Source organism: Carcharodon carcharias, chromosome 3, assembly GCF_017639515.1.
Source record: "Carcharodon carcharias isolate sCarCar2 chromosome 3, sCarCar2.pri, whole genome shotgun sequence".
Taxonomy (NCBI): Eukaryota; Metazoa; Chordata; class Chondrichthyes; order Lamniformes; family Lamnidae; genus Carcharodon; species Carcharodon carcharias.
In genome coordinates, this window is record NC_054469.1 from 95442123 (window position 1) to 95463179 (window position 21057).

The 21057-nt window shown below is 44.4% G+C and overlaps 1 protein-coding gene across 7 annotated transcripts in view; it reads left to right on the forward strand.

The window, feature by feature from the left end:
• The window catches only part of grb10b (growth factor receptor-bound protein 10b), a 275478-nt gene that overhangs the window by 241955 nt on the left and 12466 nt on the right, over positions 1 to 21057 (forward strand). For all 7 annotated transcript variants that reach the window (XM_041183630.1, XM_041183631.1, XM_041183636.1 and 4 more), the window contains 4 exons: positions 3789 to 3899; positions 17626 to 17724; positions 20546 to 20623; positions 20791 to 20907. In XM_041183630.1, coding sequence (XP_041039564.1) covers positions 3789 to 3899; positions 17626 to 17724; positions 20546 to 20623; positions 20791 to 20907 — 405 coding nt within the window. The remainder of the gene's footprint in view (positions 1 to 3788; positions 3900 to 17625; positions 17725 to 20545; positions 20624 to 20790; positions 20908 to 21057) is intronic.

A 21057-nucleotide genomic window follows, 5' to 3' on the forward strand; every position in this document is an offset into this window, starting at 1 on the left:
GAAGGAGGCCATTCAGCCCATCGTGTCTGCACCGGCTCTCTGAGCATTTTAACTTTGTGCCAATCTCCTGCCTTTTTCCCGTAACCCTGCACATTAATATTTGAATAATCATCCAATTCCCTCTTGAGTGCCTCAATTGAACCTGCCTCGACCACACTTCCAGGCAGTGCATTCTAAACCCTAACTACTTGCTGTATGAAGAAGTTTTTTTCTCACCTCGCATTTGTTTCTTTTGCATAACACTTTAAAACTGTGCCCTCTGATTCTCGATCTGTTTACAAGTAGGAACAGTTTCTCCCTATCAACTCTATCCAGACCCCTCATGATTTTGAAAACTTCTATCAAGTCTCCGCTTCACTTTCTCCTCTCCAAAGAAAACAGTCCCAACTTCTCCAATCTTTCTTCATTACTGAAGTATATTATCCCTGGAACCATTCTCGCAAATCTCTTTACTTTCTCCAATGTGTTCATATCCTTCCTATAGTGTGGCGCCAAGAACTGTACACAATACTCCAGCTGAGGTCTAACCAGTATCTTATATAAGTTCATCAAAATTTCCCTGCTGTTATACTCTATGCTCCTATTAATGAAGCCTAGAATACTGTATGCTTTAGAAACAGCTCTCTCTACCTGTCCTGCCACCTTTAATGACTTATGTACATACACACCCAGATCTCTCTGCTCCTGCACACCCTTTAGAATAGTATCCTTTATTTTATACTGTCTCTCCATGTTCTTTATACCAAAGTGCACCACCTCACACTTCTCCGCATTGAACTTCATCTGTCACCTATCTGCCCACTCCACCAATGTGTCAATCTCCTTTTGAAATTCTACACTGTCCCCCTCACAGTTTACAATTCTCCCAAGTTTTGTGTCATCAGGGAAAGTAAGGGTCCCAATACTGACCCCTGGGGAACTCCACTACAAACCTTCTTCCAGCCCAAAAAACACGCATTAATCACTACTCCCTGTTTCCTATCGCTCAGCCAATTTTGTATCCACATTGCTACTGTCCCTGACCTATAACTTTCCTCACAAGTCTGTTGCCTGGCACTGTATCGAACACCTTTTGGAAGTCCATATACACCACATCAACGGCCTTTCCCTCATCAACCATCTCTGTTACCTCTTCATTTCTCCAGTCTTCTAGCACCTCCCCCCGAATCCAGGGAACATTGAAAAATTATTGTCGGTGCCTCTGCAATTTCCACTCGCACTTTCTTCGATATTCTTGGATGCATCTCATCTGGTCCTGGTGCCCTATCAACTTTAAGTACCAACAGCTTATCCAATACCACCTCCTTATCAACTTTAAACCCACCTACTGACTGAGTTTCCTCCTCTGTCACCATGGCCTGGGCAGCATATACCTCATAGGTAAAGACAGATGCAAAGTATTCATTTAACACCTCAGCCATGCCTCTTGCCTCTGTGTAAATCCCCTTTTGGTCCCTATACGACCCTACTCCTCTCTTTACCACCATTTTACTGTTGATGTGCTTTGGGATTTTCTTTTATGTTAGCTGCCAGTCTTTTTTCATAATCCCTCTTTACTTCTCATATTTGCTTTTGCACGTCGCTTCTGAACCTTCTGTATTTGGCTTGGTTTTCAATTGTATTTGCTACCTGATACCTGTCGTAAGCACGCTTTTTCTTTAACTTAATTTCTATCTCCTTTGTCATCCAGGGAGCTCTGGATTTGTTTGTCCTACCTTTCCCTTTCAAGGGAACATACCTTGACTGTGCCCAAACCATCTCTACGTTGAAGGTAGCCCATTGTTCAGCTACTGTTTCTCCTGCCAACCTTTGGTTCCAGTCTATCTGGTCCAGCTCTATTCTTGCCCCAGTCTGCTAGTTGATTATTCTTACTCTGGATTGATCAATGTTCCTTTCCACAGTCATTCTAAACCTTATGATACAATGATTACTGTCTCCTAAATGTTCCCCCACTGTCACTTGATCTACGTGGCCCAGCCTGTTCCCAAGAACCAGGTCTAGCAGTGCCTCCTTTCTTGTTGGAAATTCTCCTGAACACAATGTATGAATGCTTGTTGCTCATTACCCCTTACACTACCACTATCCCAGTCTATATACAAGTAATTAAAGTCCCCCATTATAACTACTTTACGGTGTTTACACCTCTTTGTAATTTCCTTGCAGGTTTGTTCCTCTATATCCTTCCCACTAGATGGTAGTCTATATATTACACTGAACAACGTAATTACACCCTGCTTCCTAAAGGACCTAATCCATAAAAGTATTTGTTAAATATCTATCTTAATTATACAAGTTATAGGATTTTGCTTGCTGTAAACATTTAACCTCTTCATTGGAAAATGAATGCTCAGTGTTGAAAGCTGATGATTTTGATGCACAATCTCAAAGTTTAAATGTGTGCTTTGTTAGTCACTTTCTTGAACAAAGGCTGTGGGCCCTGACAAAATCCCCATTGTAGCACTGAAGACTTCTGCTACACAGCCATGTCCCAGCTGTTCCAGTGCAGCTACAACACTGGCAGCTACCTAACAATGTGGAAACTTATCAATTACCACCTCATCAATCTACTTTCAATCATCATCAAAATAATTAAAGGTGTTGTCAACAGTGCTATCATGTAACACTCAGTCAGCAATAATCTACTTGCCAGTGCTCAAGTTTGGGTTTCACCAGGTCCACTTGGCTTCAAACCTCGTTGCAGCCTTGGTCCAATCTTGGTAAGCCACCTCCTGATTCCCCAAAGCCTGTCCATCATCTACAGAGCACAAGTCAGGAGTGTGAAGGAACACTCCCCATTTCCCTGGATGAGCACAGCTTCAGAAACACTCAAGAATCTCAACATCATTCTAGGACCAAGCAGCCCGCTTGATCGGCATCCCACCTGCTACTGACACAGCAGTGTGTACCATCTACAAGATGCAATGCAGCAACTTGCCAGGACTCCTTCAACAGTACTTTCCAAAACTGCAATCTTTGTCATTTAGAACAACAAGGGCAGCAGATGCAAGGAAACATCACCACCTGCAGGTTTCCCTTCAAATCACACACCAACCTGACTTGAAAATATATCTCAGAGCCACAATCCTGGAACACTCTCCCTAATAGCGCTGGGGGTGTACCTGCACCACATAGACTGCAGTGATTCAGTTCAAGGAAGGTTTACTGGACTCATACTAGGAATGAGTGGATTGCTTGATGAGTAAAGGTTGGACAGGTTAGACTTGTATCCACTGGAGTTCAGAAAAGTAAGAGGTGACTTGATTGAAACCTTTATGATCCTGAGGGGTCTTGACAAAGTGGCTATGGAGAGGATGTCTCCTCTGGGAGAATCTAGAACTCGGGGTCACTCTTTAAAAATAAGGAGTCGCTCCTTTAAGACAGGTGAGGAGAAATTTTTTCTGAGGGTTGAGAGTCTTTGGAACTCTTCCTCAAAAGGCAATGGGAGCAGAGCCTTTGAATATTTTTAAGGCATAGCTAGATAGATACTTGATTAACAAAAGGATGAAAGGTTATCGGGGCAGGAATGTGTGGGTTGAGATTACAACCCGATCAACCATGATCTTACTGAATGGCAGAGCAAGCTCGAGGGCAGAGAGTCTTACTGCTCCTAATTCATATGTTCAAGAAGGTGGCTCCTCACCACTTTCTCGAGGGCAATGAGGTATGGACAATAAATGCTGGCCTTGCCAGTGATGCCCAATTCCATGAACAAATAAAAAAGAAGTTTGTATTAATTATGGCCACTGTTTTGCAAATTCTAAACATTTTTCATCTTGCCATTTGCACAGGAACCAAGACATCTTCAGCTGTTAGCAAACATTGAAGACAATAATGTATTTTCATTAGTAGCTGGCAAGAAAACATACAGTGCACCATCAGACTATGGTTTTTGTATAAAGGTACTTTTTCTGACTAGATTATTTGTGCAAATACTTCGTGTTTGTTTTATGTTTGGACTTGCGATTTTGCATTATTTATAAACATCTAATATTTCCTCTGCAGCACAGAAGTTCCCCAGTAAAAACGATGTTTTAGTGAATTATTTATTTGCTATGCTGTACATTATTTCCCTTGACTTCAAATTTCTATATTGAACATAGGGCTAAATGTTCTACAAGTACATTCAACCAAATATTAACTCAATTGTCAATATCACATGAAGTATTCTGAAAGCATTTTTTGACCTGCTTTGGTGAAAACCGGTATGGAATTAATAATTTTTGCAAATCCAGATCTGGCTGGACCACATAAAGCACTATCAGATTCTGCTCTCTTTGCTAAAATTGTTCACTATTGCAACATCACCCTAGAATACAAAGGTAACCCCAAGCTTCTTTTGTCTGCTTCAAATGGTTGTCTTAATTCCCTTTCCTCTGTGCCCTCCACCCTCACCTCCAACAAGTGCAAGGAGGTCATGAGCTTTGGATTGTGTCACTCTTAGTGACAATCAGCTGCCTCTGCCATTCTCTCTATTCCACTAGCCCAGCACACTAAACTTCCTCTAAAATTCCCACATGCTTTAGCCCTGAACTTGCATCTTTCTCTACTTTCTCTTCAATCTCCCCTTATACTGGAGCTCATCTTGTCCTGGACTGCTGACCACACAGCTTCCCTTCCTGGTTCCCAAGTTAGCAGATATTGTTAACAGTGCTCTCTCTTCAGGTATTGTTCCTCCTTTAAATCTGCCATTATTACATCTCTCCTCAAAACATACTCCTTGACCCTGCTGTCCTAGCAAACTGCCATCTCACTTTCCTCTCCAAAGCCCTTGAGCATATTTTTACCTTTAATATCCATACCTATCTTTCCCAGAACTATATGCTTGAACCGCACCCCCCCCCCCCCCCCCCCCCCCCCCCCCCACCAAATTGGTTTCCACCCCTGTCAAAGGACCAAAACTGCTCTTATTTAGTTATAAATGACTTTCCATGTGACTGACTAAGGTGAATTATACCCTCTTGTCCTTCTCGACCTGTCTGTAGCATTTCAAATGTTTGATTACACCATCCTCTTCCAACCCCTTTCCACTGTCATTCAACTGGTTGGGACAGCAGAGGCCTGGTTCCATTTTTATCTATCTAATCAGAGTATCACTTGCAAGGCTTCTCTTCCTGTTCTTGCACCATGACCTCTGATGTCCCCTAGTGACATTGTTTGAAAATGCAGCATTAGTTTCCACATGTACATTGATGAAACCCAGCTCTGGCTCAACACCAGTTCTCCCGACTCCTCCACTGTTAAATTATCAGGCTACTTATCCAGTATTGGATGAACAGAAATTTCCTCCAATTAAATATTCAGAAGTCAAAAGCCATTCTCTTTGGTCCCCACTCTAAACATATTCCCATAGCTACTGACTCCATTCCTTTCCCTGGCACCTATCTGAGACTAAACAAGACCATTTGCAGTCTTAGTTTCACATTTAATCCAAGATAAATTTATGACCACATATCCATACTGGGTAGCATCATCTGACTTCGTCCCAACTCAGCTCATCATGCCTTTGTTACTTCTGGTCCTGACTAATCCAATGCATTGCTGGCTGGCCTTCCATATTCTACCCTCTAGACTTGAGATCGTCCTAAATTCTGCATCCGTCTTTATTCGCATGAAGTCCTGTTTACCCATCACCCATATTCACTGACTTGCACTGCTTGACCAGGTGCCAGTGTCTCTCTTTTAAAATCCTCATCCTTACTGTATCCCTCCATTGCCTTGCCCTTCCCTGCCTCTTAACATCTCAAGCCCCAAACCTTCACAGTAAGACAAGCAATGAAAGAGTATGAGAGGAGATTGACAGTTAATATAAAAGGAATACTAAAGTCTTCTATAAGCATATAAATAGCAAAGGGGCAGTAACAGGAGTGGGACTGATTCAGAACCCAAAAGGGAATTTTCAATAGAGGCAAGGTGCATGCTACAAAATGGTGCTGAGGTACTAAATGAGTACTTCGCATCTGTCTTTACTAAGAAAGAAGGTACAGCTCAAGTGATTAAGAAAGAGGAGGTAATCGAGACAGTGGATAGATTAAAAATTGATAAAGAGCAGTTATTAGAAAAGCCAGATTTTCTTAAAGCTGATAAGTCACCAGGACCAGACCAGATACATCCGAAGATACTGAGCAGTTGAGGTGGAAATTGTGCAAGCACTGGCCATAATCTTCTAACCCTCCTTAGATAATACGGAAGCATTAGAGGGTGCAGAGAAGATTCACAAAAATAATTCCAGAGATGAGACACTTCAGTTATACTATGTGGATAGATTGGAGAAGTTGGGGGTGTTCTCCTTCGAGAAGAAAGGATTAATAGGAGATTTGATACAGGTGTTCAAAATCATGAGGTATCTGGACAGAGAAGATAAGGGAAAGCTCTTCCTGTTGGCAGAAGGATTGATGACCAGAGGAGTCATAGAGTCCCTGTCTCTCTGTCGCTGTCTCACTCACTCTCTCTGGCTTGCTCTCACACTCTCTCTGGCTTGCTCTCACACTGTCTCTGGCTCGCTCTTGCAAGCTGTCTCTCTCTGGCTCACTCCCTCTGGTTCACTCTCGCGTGTCCGCCTTCTGGCTCACTCGCTCTTGCGCACATCCTCTGGCTGGCTGGCTCGCAGGCATGAGCATCCTGTAGCTCGCTCGCTCACTCTCGCACGTGTGCACACCCTTTGGCTCACTCACTCTCGTGGGCGCACCTTTTGGCTCACTCGCTCACTCTCGTGTGTGCGCCCTTTGGATCACTCTCTTGCTCGCTCTCGTGCGCGCGCCCTTTGGCTCACTCTCTTGCTTGCTCTCGTGCGCAGTCCCTTTGGCTCACTCTCTTGCTCGCTCTCGTGCGCGCACCCTTTGGCTCACTCTCTTGCTCGCTCTCGTGCGCAGTCCCTTTGGCTCACTCTCTTGCTCGCTCTCATGCACGTGCCCTTTGGCTCACTCTCGCGCTGTTGTGCGCACATCCTCTGGCTTACTTGCTCGCTCTCGTGCGCGTTCCCTTTGGCTCACACTCTCGCTCTCGTGCGCGTGCCCTTTGGCTCAATCACTTGCTCTCGCGCCCATGCCCTCTGGCTCACTTCCTCGCTCTGCATGTAGTGTAGATACACCCACAGTGCTGTTCAGGAGGAAGTTCCAGGACTTTGACCCAGTGACTGTGAAGGAATGACAATAAATTTCCAAGTCAGGATGGTGTGTGGCTTGGAGGGGAACTTCAGGTGGCGGTGTTCCCGCTGTATATTAAATTCCATCTTCCTCCTCTCTGCCTGTTCTGCTCTTCTATCTAGGTTCAATTGCTGTTGAATAGTATCATCCTCCCTGTGCTGCTCCTCTAAGTTTGATACCATTGGCAACTTTTGAAATTGTGCTCTGAATTCCAATATGCAATATTTCTGTATATCAAAAAACAAATGATCTCTTACTTCATCAAAGGATTCCATTCGATTAGTCAAGCACAATATGCCTTTTAAAGGTCCATGCTATGTCTCCTTAATGAATTCAAAATCTCTCCAAGTGGCTGCTATTTTTTTCCCCCTGATTATTGGTTCTAAAACTTTATCCACCATTGATGTTAAATTGACTGACCTGTAATTGCTAAGTGTATCTTTATACCCTTTCTTGAACAAAGGCGTCACATTTGCCACTCTCAATTCTCTGGCACCTCCCCCACACCTGGGAAAGATTATAATGCTATGGCAAGCCCTTCTGCTATCCTGCCTCCCATTTCCTTTAGCAACCTGGGATGCAAGATCCAGACCAGGTGATCTATCCACTCAAAGCATAGCCAGCCTTTCCGATACCTCCTGCCTCTTAATATTCCATTACTTTTATCATCTCCGCTTCTTCTAATATTTTGTCAGTATCTTCTTCCATTGTAAACACCAACACAAAGTATTTATATATTCTAGCCTTGTGCCACTAAGCATCTATCAGCCTCTTTGTCCACTCCACCTCTTACTAACTGCTTATTGTTTAGATCCCAGTAGAAGATTTTTGGCTTCCCTTTTGGTTTAACTGACCTTATTTTATTGTTGCATTATTTTCCTCCTCTTTTCCCTTCTCAACTTATTGTATTTTGCCTGGTAAAAACAAAAAACTGCGGATGCTGGAAATCCAAAACAAAAACAGAATTACCTGGAAAAACTCAGCAGGTCTGGCAGCATCGGCGGAGAAGAAAAGAGTTGATGTTTCGAGTCCTCATGACCCTTCGACAGAACTAAGTGGAAATAGGAAAGGAGTGAAATATAAGTTGGTTTAAGGTGTGTGTGTGTGTGTGTGTGTGTGTGTGTGTGGGGTGGGGGGGGGTGTGGGTTGGGTGGGGGGAGATAAATGGAGGGGGTGGTGTGGTTGTAGGGACAATCAAGCAGTGATAGAAGCAGATCATCAAAAGATGTCACAGATAACAGAACAAAAGAGCACATAGGTGTTGAAGTTGGTGATATATATCTAAACGAATGTGCTAATTAAGAATGGATGGTAGGGCACTCAAGGTATAGCTCTAGTGGGGGAGGGGGAGCATAAAAGATTTAAAAATATTTAAAAATAATGGAAATAGGTGGGAAAAAGAAAAATCTATATAATTTATTGGGAAAAAAAACAAAAGGAAGGGGGAAGAAACAGAAAGGGGGTGGGGATGGAGGAGGGAGCTCAAGACCTAAAGTTGTTGAATTCAATATTCAGTCCGGAAGGCTGTAAAGTGACTAGTCGGAAGATGAGGTGTTGTTCCTCCAGTTTGCGTTGGGCTTCACTGGAACAATGCAGCAAGCCAAGGACAGACATGTGAGCAAGAGAGCAGGGTGGAGTGTTAAAATGGCAAGTGACAGGGAGGTTTGGGTCATTCTTGCGGACAGACCGCAGGTGTTCTGCAAAGCGGTCGCCCAGTTTACGTTTGGTCTCTCCAACGTAGAGGAGACCGCATTGGGAGCAACGAATGCAGGAGACTAAGTTGGGGGAAATGCAAGTGAAATGTTGCTTCACTTGAAAGGAGTGTTTGGGCCCTTGGACGGTGAGGAGAGAGGAAGTGAAGGGGCAGGTGTTACATCTTTTGCATGGGCATGGGGAGGTGCCATAGGTGGGGGTTGAGGAGTAGGGGGTGATGGAGGAGTGGACCAGGGTGTCCCGGAGGGAACGATCCCTACGGAATGCCGATGGGGGGGTGAAGGGGAGATGTGTTTGGTAGTGGCATCATGCTGGAGTTGACGGAAATGGTGGAGGATGATCCTTTGAATGCGGAGACTGGTAGGGTGATAAGTGAGGACAAGGGGGACCCTATCATGTTTCTGGGAGGGCGGAGAAGGTGTGAGGGCGGATGCGCGGGAGATGGGCAGGACACGGTTGAGGGCCCTGTCAACGACCGTGCGTGGAAAACCTCGGTTAAGGTAGAAGGAGGACATGTCAGAGGAACTGTTTTTGAAGGTAGCATCATCGGAACAGATGCGACGGAGGCGAAGGAACTGAGAGAATGGGATGGAGTCCTTACAGGAAGCGGGGTGTGAGGAGCTGTAGTCAAGGTAGCTGTGGGAGTCGGTAGGCTTGTAATGGATATTGGTGGACAGTCTATCACCAGAGATTGAGACAGCGAGGTCAAGGAAGGGAAGGGAAGTGTCAGAGATGGACCACGTGAAAATGATGGAGGGGTGGAGATTGGAGGCAAAATTAATAAATTTTTCCAAGTCCCAACGAGAGCATGAAGCAGCACTGAAGTAATCATCGATGTACCGGAGAAAGAGTTGTGGAAGGGGGCCGGAGTAGGACTGGAACAAGGAATGTTCCACATACCCCATAAAGAGACAGGCATAGCTGGGGCCCATGCGGGTACCCATAGCCACACCTTTTATTTGGAGGAAGTGAGAGGAGTTGAAGGAGAAATTGTTCAGTGTGAGAACAAGTTCAGCCAGACGGAGGAGAGTAGTGGTGGATGGGGATTGTTCGGGCCTCTGTTCGAGGAAGAAACTAAGGGCTCTCAGACCATCCTGGTGGGGGATGGAGGTGTAGAGGGATTGGACGTCCATGGTGAAGAGGAAGCGGTTGGGGCCAGGGAACTGGAAATTGTTGATGTGACGTAAGGTGTCAGAGGAATCACGGATGTAGGTGGGAAGGGACTGGACAAGGGGAGAGAGAAGGGAGTCAAGATAACGATAAATGAGTTCTGTGGGGCAGGAGCAAGCTGAGGCGATCGGTCTACTGGGAGAGTTCTGTTTGTGGATTTTGGGTAGGAGGTAGAAGCGGGCCGTCCGAGGTTGGGCGACTATCAGGTTGGAAGCTGTGGGAGGGAGATCCCCAGAGGAGATGAGGTCAGTGACAGTCCTGGAAACAATGGCTTGATGTTCAGTGGTGGGGTCATGGTCCAGGGAGAGGTAGGAGGAAGTGACTGTGAGTTGACGCTCAGCCTCCGTGAGGTAGAGGTCAGTGCGCCAGTTGAATTCAACAACTTTAGGTCTTGACCTCCATCCCCACCCCCTTTCTGTTTCTTCCCCCTTCCTTTTGTTTTTTTTCCCAATAAATTATATAGATTTTTCTTTTTCCCACCTATTTCCATTATTTTTAAATATTTTTAAATCTTTTATGCTCCCCCTCCCCCACTAGAGCTATACCTTGAGTGCCCTACCATCCATTCTTAATTAGCACATTCGTTTAGATATATATCACCAACTTCAACACCTATGTGCTCTTTTGTTCTGTTATCTGTGACATCTTTTGATGATCTGCTTCTATCACTGCTTGCTTGTCCCTACAACCACACCCCGCCCTCCACTTCTCTCCCCCCACCCAACCCACAACCCACCCCCCACACACACACACACACACACACACACTTAAACCAGCTTATATTTCACTCCTTTCCTATTTCTACTTAGTTCTGTCGAAGGGTCATGAGGACTCGAAACATCAACTCTTTTCTTCTCTGCCGATGCTGCCAGACCTGCTGAGTTTTTTCCAGGTAATTCTGTTTTTGTTTTGTATTTTGCCTGGTCTTGTTTGAAGAATTCGCTGACATGCACCAAACACCACCTCTTGTCTCATCATATTCTATATCTCCCTCATTATCCAAGGAGCACTGGCTTTGGTTTCCTTACCCTTTGCCCTGGTTGGAATGTACCTAGCCTGTAGCTGAAACGTCACCTCCTCAGAGATCTCCCATAATTCTGTTACAGTTTTTCTTGTCAGTCTTTGGTTGATATCAATTTGAGGTGGTTGGCAAGAGAAGCAACAGTGACATGAGGAAAACTGAGTGGTCAGGATCTGGAATGCACTGCGTGAGACAGTGACAGAGGTTCACTCAAGGCTTTCAAAAGAGAATTGGATAATTATCTCCAGAGAAAGTGTTTGCAGGGCTAAGGGAGAAGGCAGTGAAGGGGGATTAGATGAGTTGCTTTTGCAAAGACCTGGCACAGACACAATGGTGCAGCAGTTATGATTGGGAATGTACAAGAGGCCAGAATTGGAAAAGTGCAGATATTTTGGAGAATTATGGTGTTGGAGGAGATTACAGAGGTAGGGAGGGGCAAGGCCATGGAGGGATTTGAGAATAAGAAAGAGAATTTTAAAATCAAGACCTTGCTTGACTAGAAGCCAATGTAGGTCACGCACAGCAAAGATAGGAGAATGGGACTTGCTGTGAGTCTCTCCATTGTTACATTGGGTTGACTGGCCTGTAGTTGCCAGATGTATCCCTATCCCCGTTTTTAAATGGGTTAATATTTGCAAGACTCCAGCCCTCAGGCACCACTCCATTTCCAAGGATTGTGGCCAGAGCCTCTGCAACTTCCACTCTAAATTTTCCTCGTTAACTTAGGATGCATCCTAACTGGACCAGGTAACTTTTCTACTTTGAAAATGGCCGAGTTTTTATTTACATCCCACCCAATATCAGTTAATTTACACATTGACTACTGTTATAATTCCCCTTAGATACCAATAACTTAAAACAAGAGATTTGAATTCCCAGTGACCAACTTAAAGGAATTGCACAACAAGATATCAAGTTTTAAGACTTCACTGTAACAAACAAAATAAAAATTAACATTATATTTAGTAAGTGACTAATACAGAAAAGATATCTCCCCTCTTAACTTTTAACACAACCAAAATTCTCATGCTATGGCTATACTTCACTGCCCGCACCCTGCAGAATTGCAGTTTTTATAGAAACCAGTCCACCAACATTCCCAGCTTTCATTGGGTTTGCTTCTCTCTTTTTGCTGAGTCATAACGTCTGCTTTTGGAGAAGTCATGAACTGAATACCAGCAGTAAGGCCTGCTTTGACAATCCCCGCCCCCAACCCCGGACAAATCTTCCAGATTCCTTCAATTGTGACAAGATGTGTCTCTTTGACTAGAGACCATCTTCCCCCTGTATTCTGCCTGACTGTCAGAAAAGCCACAGTCTCCTCTGCTGACCACACTAGTTGCTGTCCTTTGTTTCTCTGTGAGACCTCTCACGTGCGTGCTCTCCCGACTACCCCCTGCCCCCTTGACCGGCCCCAGCTACTCCCACCACCCCGCCCCCTTGACTGGCCCTGACTAGCACCCCCTTGACTGGCCCTGACTACCGACTTGCCCACTTAGCACTTGCCACCCTATGCATACACTCATCAATCCACTCACCTGTTCACGAATATTCAAACTGGATCTTTAAACTTGCCATACGGCAACAAAAAAAGTGTGTATTCTGTCATCCCTCGATTCTGCTTGCTGCGTTGGAGCTCTTCGAGTGATACTGCAGTTGGTGTTTCTGAAAAAGCCGGGTTTGGAAGATCCCAGAAGAATAGCGGAGTAAGGTTGAGTTGGGGGAATGTTCAAGTGGAGTTGCAATCCGATGATGATTGCTGCTGCTCAGAAGATCTGGGCCTTTGTCTCTCTCTCTTGCTCGCTTAGAAATCATGGAGACAGAAAGGTCTTGCTCTTAGTAACTCTTGACTTTAACCCTCGTGCCTCCATTGTAACCAAACAACTTGACCTATTGCTGAGCAGAACTGATAATAGATCACATGACCTTCACAACTGTATTTTACTTTGTTTTAAATCATCTCTTTAAATTATAATTGTAAAAAAGACCTACATTAGCAACATTATGTCGGTGCTCCAGGAACAGAAAGCGCAGCTGGCTGCTACGCACTAACCACATAGCCCACACATTGCTCCTCATTTATATCTTAGAAGAAACCTGAGTTGTCTGCTCAGGTAGAAGCTCATGTTGCTGTCTACCCCCGGGGAATTGACGTTGCCTACATAAGACCACTTGTTGGTGCTGCAGAAATGAACTTGTTACCCTATATCTTTTGTCATCCGGGGATCTCTAGCTATGAGTGCCTTCCTTTTCCCTCACTGAAATGTATCCATTCTGTACCCAAGCCAATCTCCCCTTTGAAGGCCTAACAATTTTTGATTCCAGTACACCTGGACCTGATAACTTTTCAACTTGCTGAAGTTGGACCCCCTCCAGAAGTATTTCAATGCTTGATTGTGCTGTCATTTTCCATAGCTATTTTAAATTAGATTTGTTCCCCAACTACTCTCCCACTGAAACATGCTCCTCTCGCCCCACCTCATTTCCCAGAACTAGATTGGCACTGCTCCTTTTCTTGTTAGGCTGCAATTAGATTAATCAAAAAAACGCTTTCTTATACACAATGCAGGAATTCCTCCCCCTCTAGCCCACATTAAGATGACTACTTAGTAATCCATGCAATTTTCTGTAATTTGCCTGCAAAATTTCTCCCCGTCTCCATCCTACAATTTGATGGCCTATAGTACATACCTAGTAGCGTAAGTGTTCCTCTTTTGCTCTTTACTCTAACCAAATACAGTTTCTGGTCCATCAATTACATCATCGTGTCCAGTGCTGTAATTCTTCTTTTGATCAATGTAGCCACCCAAGCTCTTTTTTTTCATTCCCTATCTTTTCTGAAAACCTTGTGTCCGGTGTTGTTAAATTCCCAGCTCTTTACTTTGAGCCAGGTTTCTGTTATTGCACTATCATGATCCCATTTGGTGACTTGTGCCTTTTCAACCTAATCTAAGTGTTCCGTGCATTTATGTATATGCATTCTAAAATGGGTTTGAAGTTCTTTGCATTTTCCCTTGCCTGATGCCTCCTATTTCTGAACTCTTAAGTTACTCCAGTGCTATTTGTCTCTCCCAGTCCTCTGCATCTTGTTTCTCTTTTCTGTATTATGATAAAATTTATCTCTCAATCAACATCACAAAAAAATTATCTAGTCTTTATCACATTGCTGTTTATGGGAGTTTGCTGAGCACAAATTGGCAGCGTGTTTCCTAAATTACTATGACTATGCTTCAAATGTAACTTAATTGGTTGTAAAGCACTTTGAGCCATCAGGTGGTCATGAAGTGTTGTATAAATGCAATCTTTAATTTTTCATCCAGCTGCTCAGCTGCCTGCCATATTAGTTTAAACTCTACTGCGCAGTATTGGTTTATCTTCACATGAGAACATTAATCACAGCTCTGTTAAGAAGCAATACATGCATGTGAACAGTCACAATGCCCCAAGAATCTGAAACTCTTCCTCTTGCAACATTTCTCCAGCCACGCATTAATCTGTCTTAGCCTACCATTCCTATACTCAATAGTGCATGGCGCTAGGAGTAATCCAGAGATTACTACCTTTTGAAATCCTCCTTTTTAACTTTCTCTCTAGCTCCTGAAACTTTGACTGTTGGACCTCAACCCTTCTATTTCCTATGTCATTGCTTCCCACACGGACCATGACTTCGACAACAGATCGAAACGCCTGTTGATTCCCCCGACTATGGAATCCTCTATGACCACTCGATTTCTACACTTTTCTTTCAGTGCCAATCTGTGCTGTCATTTGCCTTATTGTGCCATGGGTGTGCTTTAGACTGCACAGGTGTCAAGCTGGTGAAGCTATAACACAGGACTGCTTGCGTGTCAAACAGTATAAGCAGCAAATGATAGACAGAGCTAAGCGATCCCAAAACCAACAGATCAGATCTAACCTCTGCAGTCCTGCCAGATCCAGTTCTGAATAGTGGTGGACAATTAAACAACTCACTGGAGGAGGAAGCTCCATAAATATCCCCACCTTCGATGATGGGGGATCCCAGCACATCAGTGCAAAAGATAGGGCTAAAGCATTTGCAACAATCTTCAGCCAGAAGTGCCGAGTGGATGATCCATCTCGGCCTCCTCCTGAGGTCCCCAGCATCACAACACACAAAAAGCAGGACAAGTCCAACCCAGCCAATTACCGCCCCATCAGTCTACCCTCGATCACCAATAAAGTAATGGAAAGGGTCATCAGCAGTACTATCAAGCGGCACTTGCTTAGCAATAGCCTGCTCGCTGACGCCCAGATTCGTCCTGCTTTTTGTGTACAGGGCATACTTGGACAATTTTCTACATAGCCAGGTAGATGCCAGTGTCGTAGCTATACTGGAACAGCTTGGCTATGGTTGCAGGAAGTTCTGGAGCACAAGTCTTCAGTACTATTGCCAGAATAGGCAATATTCTAGGGGCCCGTAGCCTTTTCAGTATCCAGTACCTTCAGCCATTTCTTTATAACACATGGAGTGAATCGAATTGGCTGAAGACTGGCATCTGTGATGCTCCTGACCTCATTACAGCTTTGGTTTGAACTTGGACAAAAGAGCTGAACTCGTGAGGTGAGAGCGATTACCCTTGACATCAAGGCTGCATTTGACCGAGTGTGGCATCAGGGAGCCCTAACCAAACTGAGTCAATGGGAATCGGGGGGTAAAACTCTCCAGCGGTTGGAGTCATACCCAGCACAAAGGAAGATGATTGTGGTTGTTGGAGGTCAGTCATCTCAGCTCCAGGGCATCACTGCAGGAGTTCCTCAGGGTAGTGTCCTCAGCCCAACCATCTTCAGCTGCATCATCAATGACCTTCCTTCCATCAGAAGGTCAGAAGTGGGAATAATTGCTGATGACTGCACAATGTTCAGCACCATTCACGACGACTCAGATACTGAAGCAGTCCATACCCAAATGCAGCATGACCTGGACAACATCCGGGCTTGGGCTAACAAGGGGCAAGTTACATTTGCGCCACATAAGTGCCAGGCAATGACCATCTCCAACAAAAAAGAATCTAACCATTGCCCCTTGATGTTCAGTGGCATAACCATCACTGAATCCCTCACCATTAACAAATTGGGGGTTACCGTTGACCAGAAACTGAACTGGACTAGCCATATAAATACTGTGGCTACAAGAGCAGGTCAGAGACTAGGAATCCTGCGATGGGTAACTGACAACCTGACTCCCCAAAACCTGTCCACCATCTGGAAGACACAAGTCAGGAGTGTGATGGAATACTCCCAACTTGCCTGGATGAGTGTAGCTCCCAAAACATTCAAGAAGCTTGACACTGTTCAGGACAAAGCAGACTGCTTGATTGGCACCACATCCACAAACATTCACGCCTACCACCACTTACGCACAGTAGCATCTACAAGATGCACTGCAAGAATTCACCAAGGCTGCTTAGACAGCACTTCCTAAACCCACGACCACTGCTATCTAGAAGGACAAGGGCAGCAGACTGATGGGAACACCTTCACCTAGAATTTCCCCTCCAAGCCACTTACCATCCTGACTTGGAAATATATCACTGATCCTTCACTGTCGCTCGATCAAGATTCTGGAACTCCCTAACAACACTGTGGGTGCACCTACACCACATGCACTGCAGTGGTTCAAGAAGGCATCTCACCACCACCTTCTCAAGTGCAACTAGTGATGAACAATAAATGTTGGCCCAGGCAGCGAAGCCCACAATCCTGTGAATGGAATAAAAAAAACTGTACCAAGATATCATCAACCCACCAATATTTAATACTGAAAATTGGTTTGAGAGTTCCACAATCCCAGAATTCCTGTACTTGCCAGCTTCTTTCTACCTTGCCCCACTTACTATTTTTGTGAACCCTCTGTAGCTGCAGGGTGAACAGCACCTTGAACTTGCACTCTGGTAATTTAGCTTCCCACATGCTGGGCAGTGACTCCATCCACTCTTCCAACTCAAACCCTGAGATCAAATTAGTAACTGGAGCCACTTTGTGCACAGAGATAAAAACAAAAAAACCTAGTTCTGTCGAAGGGTCATGAGGACTCGAAACGTCAACTCTTTTCTTCTCCGCTGATGCTGCCAGACCTGCTGAGTTTTTCCAGGTAATTCTGTTTTTGTTTTCCACTTTGTGCACACATGGCTATCCAGTACACCTGAAGCATCTTGAAGTTTCCACAGGAATTGCAGACAATGGGTCCCATATTTCTTAAAGAAAATCCCTTTTAGATTTAATTACTTACTCTGATTATTTATATATTTACTGTTACCTCTTGTTTTACAGCACTTAGGACCTCCTTCCAACTCTGCATGAAATTTTCCTGCTCACCAAATTCCTATTTCCATTTTGTTTAGCAACCTCTCTGTTTAGCAGATATAGTACTTTGAGTTCTGTGCATACAGCTTTTATCTTCACATCAATTTTTAGAAGAGATTCAATTAGTCTGTACTTTGATTGGAGCAATGAAAGTTGCTGGATGATTAGTCATGGTTTCAGTGCACTAAAAGGAAATTTTTCACGTTCTGTAAGAAGTAATAGTATGGATGACTGGAGTTTCCTTGTCCAATGCAGCCCATAAAAATGAGGAATGAAACAAAGGACCTTCGATTGTTATGTGCCGAAGATGAGCAGAGCAGAACATGTTGGATGACAGCCTTTCGACTCCTCAAGGTATTGATTTGTTACTTTTAATGTTCAATGAAGTGATTACCACACCCTTAATGTTTTCTGTTTCCTTCATTGCACCACATTCAGTGACACACTTCCCGCAATCTTGTCAGACAAGGTGGTACACAACCAGAGGCAGCAGCACTTAACTGGCAGCGGGTAAGACAGGGCTGCATGTCCTTACCCTCAAGGAGCAGACAGTGCTTGCCATCATTGGAATGGCCATGGCTGAGGTTATGGCCTGTCATAGGACTGAAAGTATAGAAGGTGACTGTCTCCTTATAACTACTTCTCCTTCTCACTTCCCACATCTTCCTCACCCCACAATATCTTCTGATTTAGAAGCTGCAGATTGTGTAAGCAAGCACCTCTTACTTTCTGCCATAACCCTTCTCCCACCTTCACTGCAACTCTACCATTTGCCTTTCTCCTTTCATATATCCAAGAACTTCATTGTCGCAGAAACCACTCAATAGTGTGTTGTAGTGAAAGTTCAGACTTTAGTCTTGCAAGTTCTGCTAAAACTGCTCCTTTGTAAGCTCAGCTTACTGCCATGCAAGCATAGGCTACTGCCACTATGACTACAAGTACCACTGTTTAGGGGGCTTCACAACAACCACAGAGGTGCCATCCAGGGGAATGGCAGTGACTTCATGGAGCATGAGTCTGTTGTCCCCTCTCAGCTTCTGTACTCCTACTGCCACTCTGCCCAGAGCTTTTGCTGTTGTCCGTCAGCCAGCAGGCTGCTGCTGACCATGCCAAGAGGTAGCAGTCCAAATCTGGACCTTCTAGGCCCAGAGTTACTCAAGTAATCCTCCAAGGCCATCTGCAGCTTCCTCAACTGAAAGTCAGCAGCTTTTCACTAGCTATGCCTAAGCCACTGTGTTAGCAACATGTAGCAGTACTAGGATAGCACAAGGAAGGCAGGGACTAAGGAAACGTGCGAGGGTAATTCATTGGCATTTGTGTGCAATGTGGCATGGTTTGATATGTTTATTTTCTGTTGATTTTTATATTTGCTTTGTGGCCAAGTGGATGCTATGATGGTCAGGGACAAAGAGAAGGTATGGAGTGGGACTATTGAGGAATTGGTCATGTTCACAGGTATCACAGTTGGATGAGTTGTTCACAGGAAGATAAGGTGTGAGACTGTTGGTGAATGGGGAATTGGTGTTTCCTACACTTGTATCACAGTTGGACGAGTTGTTCACAGACAACCCTGCTAGAAAGTGGCTGTCTAGGTTACGTCCTCCCTTTCCCTTCCTCTTCAGCTGGTTGCCGTTTAGACGCTGGCAAGGGTTGCTCCTTCATGATGGCAGAGTTGTATAGCAGACCATCATGAATTTTAGTACCCACTTTGCTGTATATTGCAAGGCTCCTTCAGATCAACCAGACAGTGGAAGTGTTGTCTCAACATTCCAATGGTCGGCTCTGCATCTTTCATTGTATGCAATGTATACATGTCATGCACATGTGCCCGGATTGGGTACTGGACTCATCAGTGATGACTCTTGTAGCCCAGTAGGCAGCTTTACTTTGTCATGGTAGCTCAAATACAGGTGATACAGTGGACTGTCGCAGAATGAAAGCATCATGAATTCTGCCAGATTACCAGCATTGACCACCATAATTTGCTGTTTGTATGATTGCATACCAAATGCATGTTGAGAGTGGAATCCCCATTAGCTTTGGTACATCTCAATTGACATGGGGCATCCACAAAGTGCCAAACGTGATGTCAATGCACCTTATTCCTTGGTAGAAGCCAACAATCCTAGTGAAGCCACATGCTCACTCCACCTGCTGTTTCCTGACAATTTAGGAGTAAAATGTAGTCTACTCTCTTTAAATACAGAACATCACTGACCTCCCTTAAGTAGTGGATGGCAAACTGAGTTGCAGATATCTCTAGCTCAAGCTTGGAAGGAGCCCAATGCACAAACGTTAATGGCCACAGTCACTTACACAGCCACTAGTAATTCCATCCTCACCCTGCTTTGAGGTTGTCATCATAGCTGCAGCAGGTGGCAGATTTCAGTAAGGATGTCCTTACTGAAATGTAAATGTTTCTCACACACTTACTTGCTGAGATTCAGGAAATTCCCTGAATGTCCTGGGTGGATATGGCCTGATTCTGAGAGCCTATGACCTTATATTTCTCCCCCTTGTAGCAGCTTCTTCTGCTCTGCCTGCCCTCTGTTCATTCTCTGTCATGCTGTTTTCCAAGGGGATTGCCTACCACTGCACCCAGCTGGGAGCAAATGGTTTTTTCAGAAGGCAAGAATCAAGTCCTTCAGAATCACCAAACCACACTCTGTGGACTTTAGCAACCTTAAAGAACTTTTGAAAACACGAAACATTTCTACAAGTTCAACCATCCATGGGGATTTGTCAGTAACTGACTTGAAAGTAGCTGATCACTTTAAACAGCATTGGTGGGGAACCTCCCTGCTGCTGAACGTGTTCAGCCGTGCGTGATAAAGGGAGGGCAGTAGCTGGACCATTGAGCTCCAAAATGGCAGAGCTGGCATCACATCAGCATTGTACGCTGATTGACATCATGATCTGCATACTTTTGGCTGGCACATGCGCTAATGCCTGCACCAGTATGACATCCGGTGTGACTCACACTAGAGGCGTATGCATGCACTATGGACGACATTTGAGTCTCCAAGGTTGCTCAGCCTTGCGCATCCAAATTTTGCATTGGTAATAATTAAATCTCTTGGTTAGGAAATAGATATGGACTCGTGATATCTGAAAGTTTTCTCTTCGTGAAGTATGCATTTCCTTTTTAAAGTTAGCATTTTTTTCTCTCCTGTAGTATGGCATCCTATTGTATCAGAACTATCGGATTCCTCAACAAAGGAAAACAATATTATCCCACTTCTCCACACCAGTGGTAGGTCACCTTCTCTTAAAAACAACCTCTCCTAAATTGTTGTTTTTTTTCCCATTATTGTGGTATATTTTTGAATGTTTTAAGTTAATCATTTTAAAGTGCTTGCGGTATTCAGCAAATCATGCAGATTTAGAACACTATTTTGTTTCTGTCATTATTCCTTTCAGAGAAGCATATCAGAAAATTCCTTGGTAGCTATGGACTTCTCTGGACACACAGGCCGAGTCATAGAAAATCCTGCAGAGGCCCAAATTGCAGCCATGGAAGAAGGTCAAACATGGAGGGTAAAGACAATTACTTTTTTTGGGCCTGGACAGCTGAAAGCACTATCATTAATGACAAGGCAATGGGAGAGAAGATTTGTAAGAGGTTGGAATCAGGTGACTAGTTTGTTGGATTGGAATGAGGCAATAGAAGGAATTAAATACCACGAT